At 49.0% G+C, this 18,635-nt stretch overlaps 5 protein-coding genes across 5 annotated transcripts; 3 read left to right on the top strand and 2 right to left on the bottom strand.

Annotated features, from left to right (window-relative positions):
- The first annotated feature begins 278 nt into the window (after positions 1–278).
- On the top strand, positions 279–2,279 carry EI90DRAFT_3056426 (mitochondrial carrier domain-containing protein). The gene is made up of 9 exons (XM_039060233.1): positions 279–487; positions 514–792; positions 846–927; positions 985–1,012; positions 1,073–1,385; positions 1,443–1,542; positions 1,609–1,655; positions 1,717–1,868; positions 1,920–2,279. The coding sequence occupies exons 1-9, from the start codon at positions 377–379 to the stop codon at positions 1,963–1,965; spliced, it is 1,158 nt and encodes a 385-aa protein (XP_038916614.1). The 5' UTR covers positions 279–376; the 3' UTR covers positions 1,966–2,279.
- A 349-nt stretch (positions 2,280–2,628) lies between these two features.
- On the top strand, positions 2,629–6,123 carry EI90DRAFT_3016158 (uncharacterized protein; the record flags this gene model as incomplete). Its single annotated transcript, XM_039056956.1, has 4 exons — positions 2,629–4,319; positions 4,374–4,426; positions 4,488–4,574; positions 4,631–6,123. 4 exons carry the CDS (start codon positions 2,629–2,631, stop codon positions 6,121–6,123), a joined length of 3,324 nt encoding a protein of 1,107 aa, XP_038916613.1.
- Positions 6,124–7,456: 1,333 nt separating this feature from the next.
- Positions 7,457–10,853, top strand: EI90DRAFT_2918931 (uncharacterized protein; the record flags this gene model as incomplete). Its single annotated transcript, XM_039054673.1, has 7 exons — positions 7,457–7,993; positions 8,062–8,283; positions 8,351–8,524; positions 8,584–8,670; positions 8,754–8,846; positions 8,987–9,479; positions 9,538–10,853. The coding sequence occupies 7 exons, from the start codon at positions 7,457–7,459 to the stop codon at positions 10,851–10,853; spliced, it is 2,922 nt and encodes a 973-aa protein (XP_038916612.1).
- Positions 10,854–13,122: 2,269 nt separating this feature from the next.
- On the bottom strand, positions 13,123–14,005 carry EI90DRAFT_3016156 (uncharacterized protein; the record flags this gene model as incomplete). Its single annotated transcript, XM_039056955.1, has 5 exons — positions 13,123–13,182; positions 13,304–13,325; positions 13,495–13,683; positions 13,734–13,751; positions 13,962–14,005. The coding sequence occupies 5 exons, from the start codon at positions 14,003–14,005 to the stop codon at positions 13,123–13,125; spliced, it is 333 nt and encodes a 110-aa protein (XP_038916611.1).
- A 2,585-nt stretch (positions 14,006–16,590) lies between these two features.
- On the bottom strand, positions 16,591–17,970 carry EI90DRAFT_2919014 (uncharacterized protein; the record flags this gene model as incomplete). Its single annotated transcript, XM_039054680.1, has 6 exons — positions 16,591–16,776; positions 16,839–17,032; positions 17,095–17,319; positions 17,383–17,443; positions 17,555–17,722; positions 17,827–17,970. The coding sequence occupies 6 exons, from the start codon at positions 17,968–17,970 to the stop codon at positions 16,591–16,593; spliced, it is 978 nt and encodes a 325-aa protein (XP_038916610.1).
- Positions 17,971–18,635: the final 665 nt, after the last annotated feature.

The raw sequence follows: 18,635 nt of genomic DNA, 5'->3' as shown, positions 1-18,635 counted from the left end.
ACAAGCAGTGACAAAACGCCATTGGTTCCTTCGGGCCTCCCAGGGAAATCTTGAGGGGGGATACGGCTCGAATCGCGAGAGGTCCCGAGTTGTCGAATCCGTTTGGTTACCGTATTGAAAGAACCGAGGTGATGAACAGAAAAAAATTCCCAGAAAATGCCGAGAAAGATCCCCCGGAAAGAGGCTACTTCCCAAGCACCGAGTCTGAAAGTTGTCAGGAGCTTTAGGGTGTTGAAGTCGATCGGTTCGTCCAATAGGATTTGGGTATCACGTGTCATCATCTCCCCTTTTTCTTAGTTTTGACTAGACTCTATCCGATTCCGTCCACCAACTGGCGCGCCCAGACCGTTGAGCGAGTCTAACGCGCGGCATAGTCATGGCGTCGACATCGGCACCGGCACCTTCGACGCCCGAGCCCCGGCCGACCGTCAGCGAAGAAGAAAAGAAATCACCCTTGTTCTCCTCCCACCTTCCCGCCTATTTCATTGCGGGAGGAGCAGCCGGGGCCGCATCAAGGACGGTTGTGAGCCCCTTAGAACGCTTAAAGATTATCCAGTGCGTTCAGAATTGGATTTCCTGCCACCAGTCTCTGATTTGGGACAACATTGGCGCTGCACCAGACAAGTGCAGCCTCGGACCAGTGGCCAGCCCTATCATGGCGTATGGCGTTCCCTTGTTCGTATGTGGAAGGAAGAAGGGTTTAAGGGTTTCATGCGAGGAAATGGCATCAACTGCGTTCGCATTATTCCATACAGTGCGGTGCAATTCACGACGTATGAACAGTTAAAGAAAGTAGGCTCATCATCTTCATCCTATCACATCTTCATTCTAATCCACTTTGGTAGTTTTTCACTGGAAATGGGGCGAAACAGTTAGATACCCCAACGAGGCTGTTGTCAGGCGCCCTTGCTGGCATCACCTCTGTCAGTGAGTACATTCCCTGTTTTCCATGACGCAAATATATACTTTTCGGTCCGTTCAAAGGTGCGACTTACCCTCTCGACCTCGTTCGGTGAGTTGTGCGATAGTTCGGTTTTTTCAAGTGTCTTATGTTATTACGATGTCCATCCAGTGCGCGGCTATCCATTGCGTCGGCAACAATGCATGGCACGAACGCAAGCTCGAATGCGACAGCTGCTGCAGTTGCTTCGCCATCAGTGCGACAAGCTGCTCCCCTTTCATCCACAATTTCTAGTTCGTCGAAGCCGTCTACACTCGCCGCTGCCATGTCCACGGTGGCTGCCTCATCATCTGCACGTGCTCGCGGTGTGCCCGAGGTGCCTGGTATGTGGGCTATGACCCTCAAGGTTATGCGAGAGGAGGGTGGTGTTAAGGCTTTGTACAGGGGCATCGTCCCTACCGCTGTCGGCGTGGCGCCGTATGTGGTATGTTCCTTGTTGCGGTCCTCGACGTGAAACAATCCACGTATGTTATGAATGCAGGGAATCAACTTTGCAGCGTACGAGAGCTTAAGAGGAATCTTAACTCCTCCAGGACGCGACCACTCAGTATGGCGCAAGCTCACTTGCGGTGCTTTGGCCGGTTCGTAGTGTTATTTGCACAACATTCATAGCGCCAAATCACTAAGTTTATTTTTATTATACCTAGGGTCTATTTCCCAGACGCTTACCTATCCCTTTGACGTGTTAAGACGGGTAAGGATCCTATTTTGTGAGCAGCAACTGCTTCTGTCTTAACTGATCTGGTGGACTATAGAAAATGCAGGTGACAGGTTTGAATACGATGGATTACAAGTGTAACAGCGCTTTCGATGTCATACGGTCAATCTTGTACACCGAAGGTCCCTTAGGCTTCTACCGTGGAATTTGGCCAAATTTGTTGAAGGTTGCTCCTAGTATTGCCACATCGTAAGTGGTCACCGCGCGCCCATCAGATGCACACGTTTGATCTCCTGTTAGATTTTATACCTACGAGCTTGTCAAGGAATTTCTCCAGAAGCTATAGAGCAGCGTCATGATACACATAAACCGTAAGAGTAATTAGCCTTTAAGCTCACATATTTCTTTCCTCTTGGATTGGACTGGACTGGGTGTGCACATCTTCTTTATGATTGAAAATCCTCTTATCCGAGAGCCTGCAATGCCCTTATTAACCACTGTTTGCCTTACGAAGAAGACCATCATCCGAGTCCATATTGTTTATTCATTTGTTCATTGCCAGTTACCAACACTATCGCTTTGTAGATCGCAATAATTCCATTCCGAAACATTGCCCCATTGCACATACTTCTGATTGGCGCCCGTTGCGATCAAGCTTGTGTCGGAGGCCAAAGACGGCATCAACCAGATTTGCAATGATTATTACGTAAACAAACTCCTGACATTCGCCTGCACGCAGCAGCGAGACCGGGGCTCATTCTCCCTCCATCCTCCGCATGCAAGCCTAAACTCCAAGCTGATCATACTAGCAGAGGGGTTTTACGGTTGATTTACACACCCGTATAATATTTCTATACTAACTTATCAAGACGCCGCACTTTCCCAGCTCGTCGTGATCCGCATTACTTCGGGGAGCAGCTTCAAGTCTAGCTGCCCCGAGTTCATGCACTCGTGGTAGTAGTCCTGCGAACACACGTCCTTCGAGAGAATTTGCCTTTGTCACATCAAAATGTCCTCGACCAGAGATGCGACGAAAGGGTCGATCGGCCGTACCAATGATTGTCGCGCAAGCACCAATGTCGTTTCGCCTGTGTCGGGGCCAGTCGTTATGCCATCCCATTCCTCTACCTCCAGAGCAACAACACCTCGTATCAAACGTGTGTTTACAAGGAAGGACTCTATTGGCTTTGGATCCTCTCTTCCATTTTACAAGCCAGCACCTTCGATTGATGGCGCCCAAGCCACATCTACGGTCCCGAAATTGCCTCCTAAACAATCCTCGCCTGAGTGCAACCGGACTATCCGGGGAACAACACCTTTGGATGCTGGGGTGCCTGGTTCTGTCACTCTCTCTTCTCGAACGAGCACCACCAGTGAACCACATGAGAAGTCGCCCCGGCGCCCGACCCTGCTTAATATCTTCCAACATTCCAACCCTGAACCCAGGTCACCGCATCCCTCGAAGTCGAAAGACTCGATTCCTGCATCCCCACCACCCAAACCATTTGGTCTGCTTTCCAAAAAGAACAAGACGGCAATACCCTCGGTTTTCCAGGACCCTGACCCAAGTGCGGAAAGTCAATTGAATATGTCGTCTCTCAAGACCAAAGCTGGTGAAAATAAGGTGATTGTGACCGATAAGGAAGGGAAAGGTCTTTCCTCTGGATTCCAGTTCCCTCGCCCTCGTCTCGGATCCAGCGCAAAACTCCGTAACATCTCGCCTCCACCACCGCTCGGGCAACAAGTCCGTGGGGGAAGTTCAGTATTTGATTCTGCTCCGTCCACACCATCGTCGCCCAAGAAGACCATATCAACCTTTGCTGGGTTGAAGCTCAAGAAGAGTCGCTCCTCACTTGGGGTTCCAAAGCGACGCAGCATGAGTCTTGGCGATATGACACAATTTGTCAGCGAGGTGGGAGTGATGGCTACTGATGAGGCACAGGATGTGTCGACGCTCAGCTCCAAGGGCTCCCGACCATCTCAAGATAAATTCTTTGGGCGAGAACCTAGCTCCTCCTCGGACTTAAATCTCCAAGGGACGTCTGTGGGCTGGTCGGGCTACTCTATGAGTCCGACCACCCCTACCAAATCTTCAACAGGTGTGCCGAGTTCACCAAGCCCCTCTTCATTTGGGAAGAAAAAATCGTCAGCATTCCCTCCTCCGCCTCGGCACCCAACCACTTCCACATCCGCTCCACGAGGTGTTTCACCTCCTCGACCAGGACACCAACATCAGTTTTCAGCAAGCGCAAAGATGCACGAGCTGGGCCGTAAGGGATGGGATAAGATGGAGCGTCTCCTTGGCGGCAGAGAGATGCTTTCGCGTTCTCATAATGGCAGTGAGGGTGGCTCATCTATCTCCCCCGGTAATAAATTCTACAAGACGCAGGGCGCGTCGCCGTCTGAATCCACGACCCTCTCGGGTGGTGGGGACTCTGTTACAATCATGGCGTCTTCTATGAGCTCTTCAGGACCGAAGTTGCCCCTCCCTTTACGCCCTGCAAGATCCGAAGGCGGTGGCTTGTTGTTTGGTAGACCGTTGGCAAGTGCTGTAGCGGACACATTGATTGGCGCGTACTCTGATGACGATAGATGGTTGGACTTGAAAGGGAAGCAGAGAGGGTTAGCATGTCCTGCTCTCGTCGTGCGGTGTATCCAACACTTGGAGTTGTGGGGCATCGAAGAGGAAGGATTGTTCCGGTAACGTACCTTATGCTGTGCTGTCACTGTCTTATCTAAATGTTCAATTCCCAGCATTACTGGTCGATCAACTCATGCGAATAGGCTCAGAAATGAATTTGATGCAGGTATGAGTCTCCTTGGAGCCGTATTGGGGGAATTCTTGATCTCATGCCATTATCGATGAAGGTGCCGATTATGATCTACGAAATGCTGCCCCTGGCGATTTGGACCCTCATAGCGTTTCTTCTGTATTCAAGGCATACTTCCGCGAACGTAAGCTGCTCTTTATTGGTGTCGTCAACCCCTGCTTTATCCCTTGAACCCTTCAGTGCCGGAGCCTATCTTGACTCGGTCCCTCGCACGTTCATTTGATGATGCTTTGATGGGTAGCTCGAAAACTGCATCGTCTACTCCTTCGTCAATGCGAGATGCAACAGCTGACATGATTTTCGAGTTGCAATCCCTGATGACAAAATTGCCTCCTGAGAATTTCAGCGTCCTCCGAGAACTGTGTCGACTGTTGAAGAAGACATCGGATTACCAAGCTGTGAACAAGATGCCGCTTAGCAACTTGATTCTGATTTTCTGTCCCAGTCTCAACATGAACCCGTCGCTACTGCGTGTTCTCGTCGAGGTACAGGAGGACATCTTCTCTCCATCCCCGCCTTCGCGAACTACGACTACTTCTAAGTCCTCGAAAAGGTCACGGTTGAATGATTTTCGACAACCATCTGCGAGCGATTTGAAGCTTGCCAATGCCATGTCCTCGCCCCTTGCCTTGAATCAAACCCCAATAGTTACCCCCATCATTCACAGGATGCCGTCGATACCCAAACTCAGTAATTCTTCTTCTCGATCACAACTTCGTAGTAAACATTCTCATAACATCTCACTTCCAATACCATCTATCTCTCAACCAAGCACAACTGCTGAGAATGTGCTTACATTCCCTGGCTTGACAGCTAGTGAAGGTGCACCACAGAGATCACGGACAGGATCAGTCCGCGCACTTGGAAACTTATTTATCCCTCGCTCGAGATCTAATACTTTACGTTCGCCCGATTCGGAGTCTGGCAGGTCAAATTCACGACTTTCCTCTTTCCTCTCTACTAATGCTAGTACTAATGGTGATGAGACTGATGAGTTGCCAAAGGCATCTGACAACCCTCGACGGCGATCGGACACCGCACCCCACATCTCGTTGCACATCAGCACAGGTGGATTGTTGATCTCACCATCTTCGTCCCCTACCACAAGCCATCGGGCTTCTTGGTCCGAGCCCGTATTGCCACTCCCACCTACCGTTGACCACTCAACTGCACAAGCGAATGTGATCGTTGCGGATGCAGCCGGCTCGAGGACCCCTATCGCTGACCTCTTCCGCGTTGATACGGCGGCCTATGGGCGATCATTCAAGAGCACAACTGTTGTTTCGAGTGGTAGCGGCAATAGTGCTGCTGCGTCCAGCTCTTCAAGCTTTACGAAGGATACATGGAAGTCCGTGGGCAAAAGCGCTGGTGCCCCTATTGCGGCTCATGCAACGTTGGACAAAAAAGCGATCGACCATGGCAGTGTTGGTGGCACCGTTCAAAATCCGAATTCAACAGGGAATGTGAGTGGGAACCCGACCATCGGAGTTGTACCGGCTTCTAGTTCCCCGAACCTGCATGCACCTCGATTGTCAGTTCAGCGCGGTGCGAAGAGTCCCCAGAACGAAGATTGGGCTACGAGCGTGTTGATCGCTGCTCGGGTTGAGCCTACGAATGATTCTTGTCTACCAGTCCTTACCTCGACAAAGGCGACAGGCGTCGCCGGGTCCTGACTCCGTTTCAGGGGCGGAGGACCGGGCCCTCAAGAACGAACGAATCTTTTCGGATCTTCTTTGAGAATGGTGAAATTCATTGGAACGTAGGATATCTGCGTAGTTTTTTTTTTTAGCCGCCTTTCTCCATCAGTCCCTTCACATGTATTCACTCCTTTAATTGGTACCTCCCCTTGCAATTGGCCATCTTTTGGGGCTGGTCAGGAAGGAGGGAAGAATCATTCGCTTACACAGTCGGGCCTCTATCCGTTTCCTTCTTCCCCGTTCTCATAAACACTAGTTCTCCTTCCGTTGGGCTCCCTTTTTTATTATTACTTTGATTCTGTGTTGCTTCTCATCCGTCATTCGAAGACCCCCTTTTCAGTCATCCACAAATAACCAAGAGTCCTTCAAGTTCACCGTGTTCTCCTTCACGATACCCAACCCATCAAAGTGACGAGTGTATGCGTGTCATGCATGGATGGTTCACACGTAAATAAAGTTACGACAGGAACATCGTAGTCCTTGCGCGATAATTCTTTCAGTTACATACTACAGTACATAGGCACAAGTCGCTCGTGATGAAGATGGCGTGTGGAGATAGTGGGGCTGATCCCTGTTGTGAATATCGAGGTCTCCCTCGCCCTTGATTTCCACTGGTATTACATATGTGATCCAGCCTGGAACGTCTTCGGATCCAAAAGTCACCTCATTCCCTAATTCCACAAGGGAAGAGCACGTACAGTGCGTTCCGAACCGTCCCCGAAGATCGTGACCTAAGCTTAAGGGCAGGGTCAAGGGAAAGATCGCTGGTGTTACGGGACACCCAGAAAGAGGGCGACGACTTTCTGCGTTCGGTTGTTTTGGATCACGGGGACCACGCTTGAAGAAAAAGGCATCTTGTCAATTATACGAAAAGCAGGCGTAACCATAATCGTAAAAGCCAGATGGGCGGAAATGGTATTATAAGCGGGGAATCCCCCAGATCATCTCGAAGCTGCCAGCGTTTTTTGACAAAGGCGAGAGTTCGAGAGCTTGGAGTGAGATAGGCCTGGAGGGTATTATGGACGTCGAGGACCGCCCGTGGCCTTTCATAACAAGAGAATAAAACACCTCGACGACGGGCTTTTTTCCCTCTAATTATCTGATTTGTCGGAGTTATGTATGTAATAACAATTGTTAGAGGAATGAATGAATAGCCTTGATTGATTGTTGTTAGTTGATCATAACAATTGATCGCTTTGAACAATAACGGCAATCCCCATCAACCACCCCCCCCCTTCCAATATCTCCCTAATACTTGAACTCACTCGCCGACTTCATTCACGACGTCGAACCCCTGTCTCTCAACGTTATGAGTAGCGGGACACGCAAGAAATCAGTGCCAGGGATAAATGGAGGCCTTCCACAAATTGACACTGGTGTCACGAACAATCTTCTCAAGAAACCAGGCTCATCAGCCGTCCCTCTCTACCAACAATGCTCAGCGCTGGGCGCCCGTCTCTCCCGTGTACACGACTTTGCACCCTTCCTGAATATACATGCTAAATCACAACAGCAACAAGACGGACTGTCCAGCTCATCAACAATAACACCACCCACTCTTCGTCGATCCGTGGATCCGGTCCATGGACTCTGGGACTGTCTTGCCCTCGGGACGCCTTTATGTTTCCTTTTCAACTTATTAGACATTCCTATCGAAATGCGTCTCAAGGTCGACACCGACCCAGAAGAGATCGACTCAAACGACGTCAAGCGATGCAAGCAGCACATCGCTCAGTTCCTCATGGGTATATCCAACCTTCAGAAAGTTGGTAAATGGGATGGCACCGATACTTTCCTTCTGGTTGAGCTGAATGGCCCCGAGCGTAATACAAACGGCTTCGTGAAGGTGCGCATTTGACTTGGCGTATTCTTTTAATTAGTCAACCCTGCCTCATGCGGCCGTGTTATCATTAGGTCGTGGCGGTTCTGTCGCAGCTCCTTGACAGGCTCCCTGGACATGTATTCATGGAAGAACCCATGCCGTCCACATCACTTGAGGGTGATAGTACTGACGAATTATCGACAAGCAGTGATGGGGATGCACCAGCAGACCCCAATGAGGCGTTTCGCAAACACCTCATCAAGGAACTTCTTGACACCGAGCGCCAGTACGTCCGGGACTTAGAGGTCATGCAGGTGTGCACCACAATTTTCTTCGAATCTCACCATTTTTCTCACCAGAATCGAACCCTGTTTACAATAGAATTTCGCGACGGCTCTCCGAACCCAGAATCTAATGAACCAAGACACAATTCATCGTTTGTTTCTGAACACGAACAGCCTTTTGGACTTCCAGCGACATTTTCTTATCGACTTGGAAGGTGTCTTCGAGCAGAAATGGCCTGAACAACGATGGGGTCAGGTCTTTATCGACCACGTGAGCTTCATTATCCTTCGATTTTCAACCCACCACTGATCTAACTGCATATCAAACAGGAGACGGAATTTGAGGTATATGAGCCGTATTGCGCGAATTTCGAGAGCGCATCAAAATTGCTGCTTGAGGTGCAGGATGCCATGATGGTGGGTCCTAATCGGGATTACCCGGGTGCTTTGCCGTCGGTTGCTAATCACTCTATCCTCTATTTGGCGTTGCAATCCAATAGCCGTTATCTGAGATACTTAATCCTCAGACCGAGTTGCCAGCGTTCTTAATTAAACCTGTGCAGCGGATTTGCAAGTACAGTTTGTTCCTTGAGGTGAGCCATTTCGTCGCGATGGCATCAATGTCGCGCGTCTTGCCATGTTGCCGATGTACTGATTGTAAACTTCGACCTTCTGTCAACTTTGCCGACTTTCGCGCGTCTGCGTTTATGGCGTTCAACTTGGACCAACTAAGACTCTGAAAAAAAATCTGGAAGCTAGCGCCGGCGCCCCCTATCCATACATAGATGAAGTAAGGGAAGGTTTCGAAGCTAGCAAACGCTTCACCGCCCGCATGAACGAGGCTCAAAGGCGAGCGGACAATGTCGCTACCGTCAAGGCTCTTGAGAAGCGGGTGATCGATTGGAAGGGTCACCATATTGCCAATTTCGGAGAGCTCAAGCTGGATGACATGTTCGCTGTAAACAAATCGGACGTCGATCGCGACTATCATGTGTTCTTGTTCGAGAAGATAGTTCTCTGCTGCAAGGAGCCGCCAGTTGCTGGGCAGAACACTTCGACGTTGAAGAAGTCAAAGAAAACCGACTCACTTTTGAAGAAGGGTGGGTCGACGCCGGTGCCACCTGTTCCATTGAGTGCTCAGGCAAAGAAGAGTGCTGGTCCTCTCATGCTGAAGGGGAGGATTTTCCTGAGCAATGTTACGCTCGCCAAGAGCGTGACTATTGACGGTGAGCTGATGTTCTCAGATTCTGTCTTGCATTGTGCTGACAGCCCATGGTTTCTCAGGTGTACACGGCTTGGAAGTCTGGTGGCGTGGGGACGATGAACTTGAGTTCTTCACGCTCAAGTGCAGAACAGAGGAACAAATGAAGATGTGGGAAAAGGAACTCAACACTCTCATTAATGAAGCTCATCGCCGATCACACGCCGCCGACCATGCCCGCTCTCCGACGTTCGGCTCGAGTTCCGTTCATCCGTCGATGGTGGCTGCGGCATCACCGATCTTCGCAGCATCTCCGTCGTCTTCCCAAAGTCTTGCTCCATTTGGTAGAGGCAAGGATCCTCGCCAGTACTTGGGTAACACCCCTATCCCGCTCTCTGCCCAGGGTTCACAACGTTTGAATCAAGACGACGACGCATCTGCGGATGAGGACTTCGACGTGTCGGACATACGGGACGGCCGTACTTCGGCCGCTTACATGCGTCGCCCGGGATCGACGCCTGCGCCCAGTCATGCATCGTCGTCGTCCTATGGCGGGCACAGTCGACCGGCAACGGATGGATATCCCGGGCATCATTACCAGCGCTCAGGATCAAGCTTCCGTCATCATCCACCCCCCCTGCCGAATCAGCAATCACAGCAACAGCAACCCGTTCGTCCTGTGTTGAAGAGTCAGTTTAGCTCTTTAAGGCTCGGTAGTGAGTATGCCGAGGATGAAGATCCAAGACCGAGAGCTGCTACTACGGGCCATGAGCGTTCGATACCAAGTCCGTTTAATCCACGTTTGAGGAGCATCAGTACCCCTACGGCCCCACAGCAAACCCAGCACAAGCGACCCCAAGTCCCAAATAACCATATACAAGCTTGGTCGGCTACGGCATCACAATCTTCTCTTATGTCAACCTCGACCGACAATAAGCGGGGCAGTGGCAGCTCTGGTGTGAGTGATCGCTCGTCTGGTTTCTCGACCAACGAACACAGTGGTGGAAGTCCAATCACTCAATATGGCTCGTCGAGCGGGTCTAACATCTCGACAGCGATGCTGCCGAAGTCGAAGCTAAGCGAAGGACATCAGCTCCCTCCAAGTACTCCCCTCGTTCCCAATACTGCTGGTACTGCCAACCCCAACGCGAAGGTGAAGATAAAGGTCCACTACCGCACAGACATCTTTGTGATTGCCGTTCCCAAAACGGTCAATTACCAAGAGTTGCTGTTTAGTGTCACGAAGAAGGTTCGATTATGTGGAGGAGATCGGGATGACAGTCCCTTGCGGATCAAGTACGAGGATGAGGATAACGATATGATTACCTTGGGCTCCGACGAGGATATTCAGATGGCGTTCGATACGAATCTCGCCCAGATCTCATTCCACGTTGCGTAAACCGTCATTTTCCAAATCCGAGCGTGTTCACCGAGCCTCCTCTTCCATATGTCCTGTGTCGTCCTCCAATCCTTCCCTGAGTCCCTTCCCCCGCCCACTGGTTATCATTATCAACACATTCTTGTCGAACTAAGGTTATTCGATCGGATTCCAATGCACCTCTTACAACTGATACCAAAACCTCAACGATACATTACACCCCCTACCCTACATCACCGGACTCATAATCTGAGTCAACATTGAAGAAAGTATTTTAGGATTCTGCGTACGTAACACTCTTCTCCCGGACCGCCCTTGCCTCAATCGATAGACCTGTTGTAACAACATCGTCTGTCATAACTCTATTGTGTCTGTCTATCAGCTCCCCCGGCATCGTTCTAGATTTGTCCTTTTTGATATTCTTCGCCCTGCGTCTCCTACGGTTTTGTGCCTGGTTCAGTTCGCTAGGCTACATTTCTACGTTCGTTTGATTCGTTTTCTATTCCTCCTTGGCGATATCTGTGCTTCATGACTCAATTTACTACAATTCTACATTCACCACAAACAAATTATATACAGGGCATCCACCAATCGAGCGTTTTCCCCAACACTTCCATTAATTCTCTTGGTTATCTCCACTACACCTTCCTTTTTGACGCCCGTTTCCACATTCCACATTTCTTTTCCTTTTATCGTTCCTCTCTTCGTCTGTCGTTTGATTCGTTTCCTTTGCGCATCACTGTGCTCTGTACTATATGTCGTCTACTTGGGATGTCGGGAATGAAATGACTGCTGATTGGCACGGATTTGGGTCGTTGATGCGCACGTACGGTGTTTTCAAGTGCATATGTATACCGTATTAGCACACTTTCAACTCAGACCCCAGCACTGTTGAGGCACACACGCAGAGGTTAGCTAAATCCATGTGCACACAAGAACAAGTACTAGGGCCGTCCAAAAAGCCCTCCAGTTCACTAGCGTTGTTTGAGAAGATGTTTATCGCGCATGTGGGCCTCGCGCCCGAATCAACCGCTGATCAGCACCATGTGATCATGATTTCATTTGTCGCTGCCTCATTTACAACCCAACCCTCTTTACTTTATCCTTTTTAGTCGTTAACCGCTTGACGTTTCATTAGTACTGGTTCTCATTCACGATGTTTGGCCTAACTAACCCCCCAGATCGGGTATAGTGCTTACCGTGGTCCATGAGAAGGCTGAGCCAAACCTCCCAATAGATGGCGAGGGTTAGTTGGTAGGAACCTTCTATACGCGGACCCTTTGCGCCCGTTTGTTTTTACTAGTGCTGAGTTGCTCGTTATGTTTCATGATATGACGTGAATAAGAGCCTCTACCCGGCAGATAATACTGCTGTTTCTACACTGTCTGATTGGTGCGAGGCGTTTGTTCAAAGCTAGAATGACCATGTTCGTGTAGTTTAGTTAGCGCCGCACAGCCATTCCGTGTCCTTGTCAAGGAGCGGAATGACACAAGTATTCCCAAAAGTGGACAAAGCAACTGCTGTATGCCGGCGTTCTCCGATTAAATTAAGTGCAGCAAGGCAACTATAATAATTTCCATGATTAGCTCTTGCTCGAACAGTATCGCCAACTAGATGACTCGTAACAACGTGTGGCTGCGTTGCTGCTGAAAAGCAACTGGAATTCGCTTTGTCTGGCTGTGAACTTGTGTGTACTGACAGAGCGCTCTTTGGCGACCACAATGATGGGCAGATACGAATCATTGGATTGACCAAGGACATCAAACCGCAATGCTTGTGTTAGTTACTAACTATCGGTTGAGTTGTCATAGAACCTTTGGATCCTGTCCGAAAAAATACAAATCTGTATCAATACATTATAACTCAATGCAACACAATACAACGGCCAAAACGGATCGGTGGCAATGCAAGTCTTGCGTTGATTACTTGATGTTGCAACAGCCACCCTGCGTTGCAACGGGACCATTGAGTTTAAATGCATTGCAACGTGACCACAGGGCAATAGCCCAAAAGAAATGCAGATATTCTTCAGGGGTTCGAACAGACAACCCTACATACTAGGGGATATGAATACATACTACACATACCTATTATATTGAAGCACCAATACCGTCTATAGTAATACAGCACAACCCTACCACTCGGCCAGCGAGCCCAGGCATATAAGGTAGACCGTCCGGTTTTATATGAATTTCTATAATTCATACAATGATCAATACCCAACAAAGTATTGTTATATTGCTCCCGACTCATAATCTGTACACCTTGCTGGCTGCTGTCCAGTGGGGTGTCAAGACTGTTTCCCATGGTTTAGCCGTTGAATAGCTTCCAGAATGTATATAATTTGAGACTGAATTGACCAATAGATTATTGAGAAAAATGCGAAATTGGCTGTCCAACTCATTGTCTGTGCACAATGCTGGCCACTGTCCAGAGGGGTGTCAGGACTGTTTCCCACGGTTTCCACGCACTTTACACCAATGGATAGCCCACCTGAATAGCTTCCAAAATATATAATTTGAGACTAAATTGACCAGTAAATTATCGAGAAAAACGCAAAATACTTTTTCAGACGCGAGTCTTTGGGATAACTCAATGTCTGTGCTCATGCTGACCACTGTCTAAAGGGGTGTCAGGACTGTTTCCCACGGTGTCAACACACTTTACATCGATGAATAGCCCATTTGAATAGCTTCCAAAATATATAATTTGGGACTGAATCAACCCGTAAATTATTGAGAAAAGTACATTCTGGACTGCAAGTGAGCCGCTGAAGTGGGTTGCCATATTTGGAACATCGCATTTACAGCAGACCTTCCCCTCAGAACTAACGGAATAATCGTTGGATAATCTAAATATACAATGAGTAACAAGATGTAGAATAAAGAGCAAGTAACTGACCTCAGTCTCGCGCGAGAACTGAGGGAAAAAGAAATTAACTCAGATGATTGAATATAGTATGTGGCTAAGTCCGAAATAGCCAAAATAAGAAAGGGAAGCGTGACTTTTAAGGGAACAAGTCACATGGCCTAACCGAGTAAACCTTCGGAAGAGGTCGCACTAGTGCCTAAAGGCACTATTTGCACTACCCTCCAACAAGAACTCTTGTCTGAGTCTGACTGAGCTCACACTACATAGTCTTTCTTTTCTAAACATAACTCTAATGCCGACATTATTAACTCAGCTGTAGTTGACACTATACAAATTACCCTAATGCTTAAGGTCCATGCATATATATATACAAAGGGATGAATCGAGGGAAATCTACCTAAGGTGACTCCTGTGTGGACTTGCACGCTTAGTAAAATCCTCAGATATCTCCGGTGACTCGCATGTCCAACAGATATTGCAAACCCGGACTAAAAATATTTATGTAGCACATTGGTTGTTTATTGGCATGCAAGTATAAGTGCCATTTATGCCATGTGAAGTCCCATTGTAACAGTGTGCCCAAGCATTGAGATGTGTTGCAATGCATTGCAACGCATCGCAACGAATATCACGTGACGTTGCGGATTTGTAACTTTTCCGACACCCCATGCAGACGCATGCGTGTTGGAGCAATGTCCTTAAATCACGAAGGGATTATTTGTTGCACCTTGGTATATTCCCTCCCACGATGGGGAAACATCTTTCTCCCTCCCTCCCTAGGGGGCAAAGGCCTCTCTCTTGACACAGTACTTATTTCAGCACATACGCGTACGCATAATGATCAATCTCACCGGTGGCTTGGATCCGTTTCCGTTGTGGTGGTAATGGAGGCGCTGCCGAGTGATATTTGTGATCGATTTTTCTCACTACCCTTACGTTGTATTGATTTGCCAAGTTATCAATCCAGAAGGAGCTGAATCGAATAACGAACCGGACACCTTGGGGCGGCTACATACTGTATGTACTCGTGTAGTATTGTTCCGGTGCGCAGTTGTTGTTCGATCCTTCGGGAGCTTAGCTAGATGATCGATTCGCACGAAGCTTCGCTCAGTGACACAGGTACATTTCCTTCGGGACCCCTTGTGCCACTCACCGCAATGACTCCACGGAACTGAAACGATCCGCAGCGCTGTGAGGAAATGGCGCTGTTCCTCCCTGCTTGAAAAGGTAATACTTGCTTCCCCTTTGCTTGCCGTGACTCGCTCTGTCATGGGGCCTGGAATGCGCCTCCTATCGTGCAGACGGTTATATACCACTGTTCAAGAACCCCAGATGAACTCCATCCATTCTCATCATTCAGGATGTCCATTCAGTATTTTCCAATCGTATGTGACCGGCCATGCCTCTCACCACTTTCTGGAGCATCACCCCCCATGTTGGTATATCCGCCATCGTCGCCTGCTTATACCATTACTTTTGGAGTAACCATGACGCCTGGGCTCCTGGTCACGTCCATACCTCCAAGTCCGAGTTCAAGCCCCTTGAGGTGCTCTCGATGTCCTCCCATTCGCAATTCGAATATCATCCCACCTACTCCGATGAACACACCTTCTCCAGTGTACCCCAATAGGTATCGTCACTAGCAAACCACTCGGACGGCCTTCAGTGAGTTGCACAGGGAGTTGATAGTTCCACAATAGCACCCTAACGTCACTGTTTTCCCAAGGGCCAGCAGCACTTGAGATGCGGCGTAGATTCTGGAGGGGGGGAAACAGCCCTCGCCGCTATTCACCAAGAACCCCTAGAATACCACCCTGTTCATATTTCGTTATATTTTTCGCATGGAATTATGGCCTGTAAAGAATGTTCGTGCGATCTGGGGGCAAGTGCATATCCTGATTTTCCTTGCTGCGAGACATGGTTCGCTTGCTTGAACGTTTCGAATTACCGCAAGCAGTAGAATGATATGCACGGACAAACCTGTACCATGAATTGAGCGAAGATTCTATAGATGGAATTCCAGAAGGCCTGTCATGCATGGCTGAAAATCCTCAGAGGCGGGGTCGACAGTGGGAGGCACCCAACGTAAGGGGGTAACTCAGTCGCTGCTTATCTGGTCGAATCCCATCACAGTTCTCAAGAGGGAAGGTGTTCCAATAGCGTAGTACGACACCGCTCAGGTGGCTTTTCTGTTTACATAAAGTAAAGAACGACGCGCCTCAGATCTGCGTAGTGTCTCAGTAGCTTTAAGGGAAAGAAACTACAACACAAGACTCTGATTTCCACGCACAGAACGTGATTGCTTTTGCGTGAAAATTCGAGTCTTGGTGGTGAGTAAGTCGTCGCAACGGTGTACCGAATCAGCTCAAAGCCGGTCAGGTTGGTGACGAAACAGCAGGATGATGGTTACGACAGCCAGGAAGCAAAGCAATTTAACAAGCGCGCCAGGTAGAGGAAAGCGAAGTTGATCCTCAAAGCTGTTCGGATTCGCTGCACACTGCCACTTCGAGTCAATGACTCATGAGGCTTCGTAGCGATCAAGGACCTCATGGTAGTCATTCATCTTACGCAGTTCCATGACCACTGTCACTACACCTACCGCTCGCGTTTCTGTCAGTGCCTGATGCCCTCAATGGATGAAACTCACAAAATTCAACACCCAAACGGCAAGCCATTCAACGCATTGTAACTACGCGGACGCAGCGGTGTTAGTTGTAGGATTTTCGAGTTGTGCACTACCACCAGGTACCTGAGCTATTCTACGACTTGACAGCTTGATCGTAGGCGTACGGTTCGACCACCTCATCTACGACCCTTGGCACAGCGACGGCCCTATAGGGCCGCCTCTCACTTATTCCCTCGATGCAACGTGTGATGATTGGGAGGCTCACCTCAAAATGTTTTGTACACCTTCCATTGTGACCGCTTCGGACTCAGCATCACTCTTGACGAGCAAGAGGCCGGCAAAACCAACAGAATTCACAGAGACTGCATCTCCTGACTGTCCGAGAACGTGCTTGTCATGCGAACGGGGTATTATGTGCATATGCGATTTGGTAATAAGGAGGTTATACTGTCAGGCCGAAGGTATAGTTGTCACTGAACATGATGCGCAGGGACCAGAGCGGAACATACATTGAGTGCACCCGTCTCGTGCTCGTTTTCATTGTCATGTCGGATCGAAACAATGGAAAGATCAAGGAGAGACATAAATGCCTCCGTCAATGTTTCGTACAGTTCTTCTGTTGGCGTCGAGGACGAGGCGAAGTGAGGGGGGAAACGCCGAACATAATGAGCCCATGGGACACCCGGGAGGGCAAATGGTTTCGCTAGGGCGAGCACTTCATGAGGGAGAATGTCCTGCGTTCGGAGACTTCTCTCGAGAACTTACAATCATTTTCGAGATTCGTCCGGCTAGCTAATACCTCGATCGGTGGACCATCGGGGGAAGATAGTGGGAAAAGCTGGAGGTGCTTGTGGCCTTGGCTTGCGCCACTCTTGACACCGCAGTTGAAGAACCCGAAAAAGGGGTTTCCAGCGCGGGATGCGGCGGTGATGAGAGAGTAAACCGCTATCAGGTCCTCCGGAGTGGGCGGCGTTGATTGGGGCAAGTACTCTATACGCAGACATATTTATTTGGTTAATGGGGCTTTTGGGCGTAGTTTACATCGTACCTCACCTTTCGTAATAAGGAGGAAATGGTGCTTGACTACGCTGAACTTGGTGACTCTTGTAAGGTCCTGCACACTAGATTAGAAGCTACCATTCACCTGTACTTATTGAGCTAGTCATTTGAGATAATATCCTTTTTCAGGTGGTTTACGACATCGCCCAGGCAATTTCAGGCTCACCATAATGATATACTTCGAGTCATTTTCCCCATGGAGCTCACCCACTAGTAAGTCCTTTGAGTATGGTGGCTCAAATGGATCAGGCTTCCCCTTCGGCGGTGACGCGGAGAAGTGAGGTGTGGGCATAACGGGCTTGAGGAGCAGCGCTGGACATTTCCTTATCTCATACTGCACACGAGCAAAAGCATGCAAATCATCGAGAATGGGTGATCGGCGGATCATTGAGGTGATGAGCAGAGACAGAAAATAAATGAGCAGGGGTGCTAGCACACCTCTATGCCGTGCTCTATGTGCGTCGACGTCGTGCTATCGTAGAAGAATAGATCGCCTCCAACGCCGCTTTCAAAGACGCTGGAGAGCTTTGCAATGATCTGGTCAGGAGTAAGGACATTTGGGTGGTATATTTTATCTCCCATCCTACGAATAAATCTTCTTGCTGAGAAAGGCTGATACCGTGGGGGGAAGGGATAGGAAAAACCACGACGAGGAGAACGGTTCAACCTCCAGAAAGCGTGAGAAATGTTCATAATTAAGGAAACCGGCGCTTAGTATACAGTTATCCGCACGTGAAATTCGCTCAAAATTTTCCCGCTATTTCGGAGCAGGTCCTACACAGCGATTCTCCAAAATTCACATTATTCAGGTCCTCTAAAGCGTGCACTGCATCTCTCTCACGAGTCCTCCCTGTGCGGGCCTCTTGCACATTCCTGTGCAGATCCCTGTCCTGTGAACTTAAGCTATCTTCTCACCAAATTTCCATACCTCACACCCTGGCCTGTATTTTTAAACCAACCCGGCCTCGCCATGCATGTCGCCATGGGCTCTGTTTTACTCATCCGATACGGTTCCTGTATCTACCTGGGTATCGTGCGTGCCACTGGCACTCAGCCGACGATATGACCGGTCTACTCAATGATGCCAAGGCTATCGGAGTGTCCGTATCACACTTATCCCAGGCTTAGCGAATGCAGCTTATCTATCCTTTGTCTGGGATGAATAAGGGGTGTAGTCTCGGACATTGCCGGACTCCATGTCATCTCTGCCATTTTAAACAATTCAAATTCTGCAATTATGATGTTTA

This window comes from Cantharellus anzutake (assembly GCF_015039405.1).
Source record: "Cantharellus anzutake strain C23 chromosome Unknown EI90scaffold_21, whole genome shotgun sequence".
Taxonomy (NCBI): Eukaryota; Fungi; Basidiomycota; class Agaricomycetes; order Cantharellales; family Hydnaceae; genus Cantharellus; species Cantharellus anzutake.
Note: the sequence above shows the minus strand (reverse complement) of the source record. Positions and strands in the feature narration are given on the sequence as shown.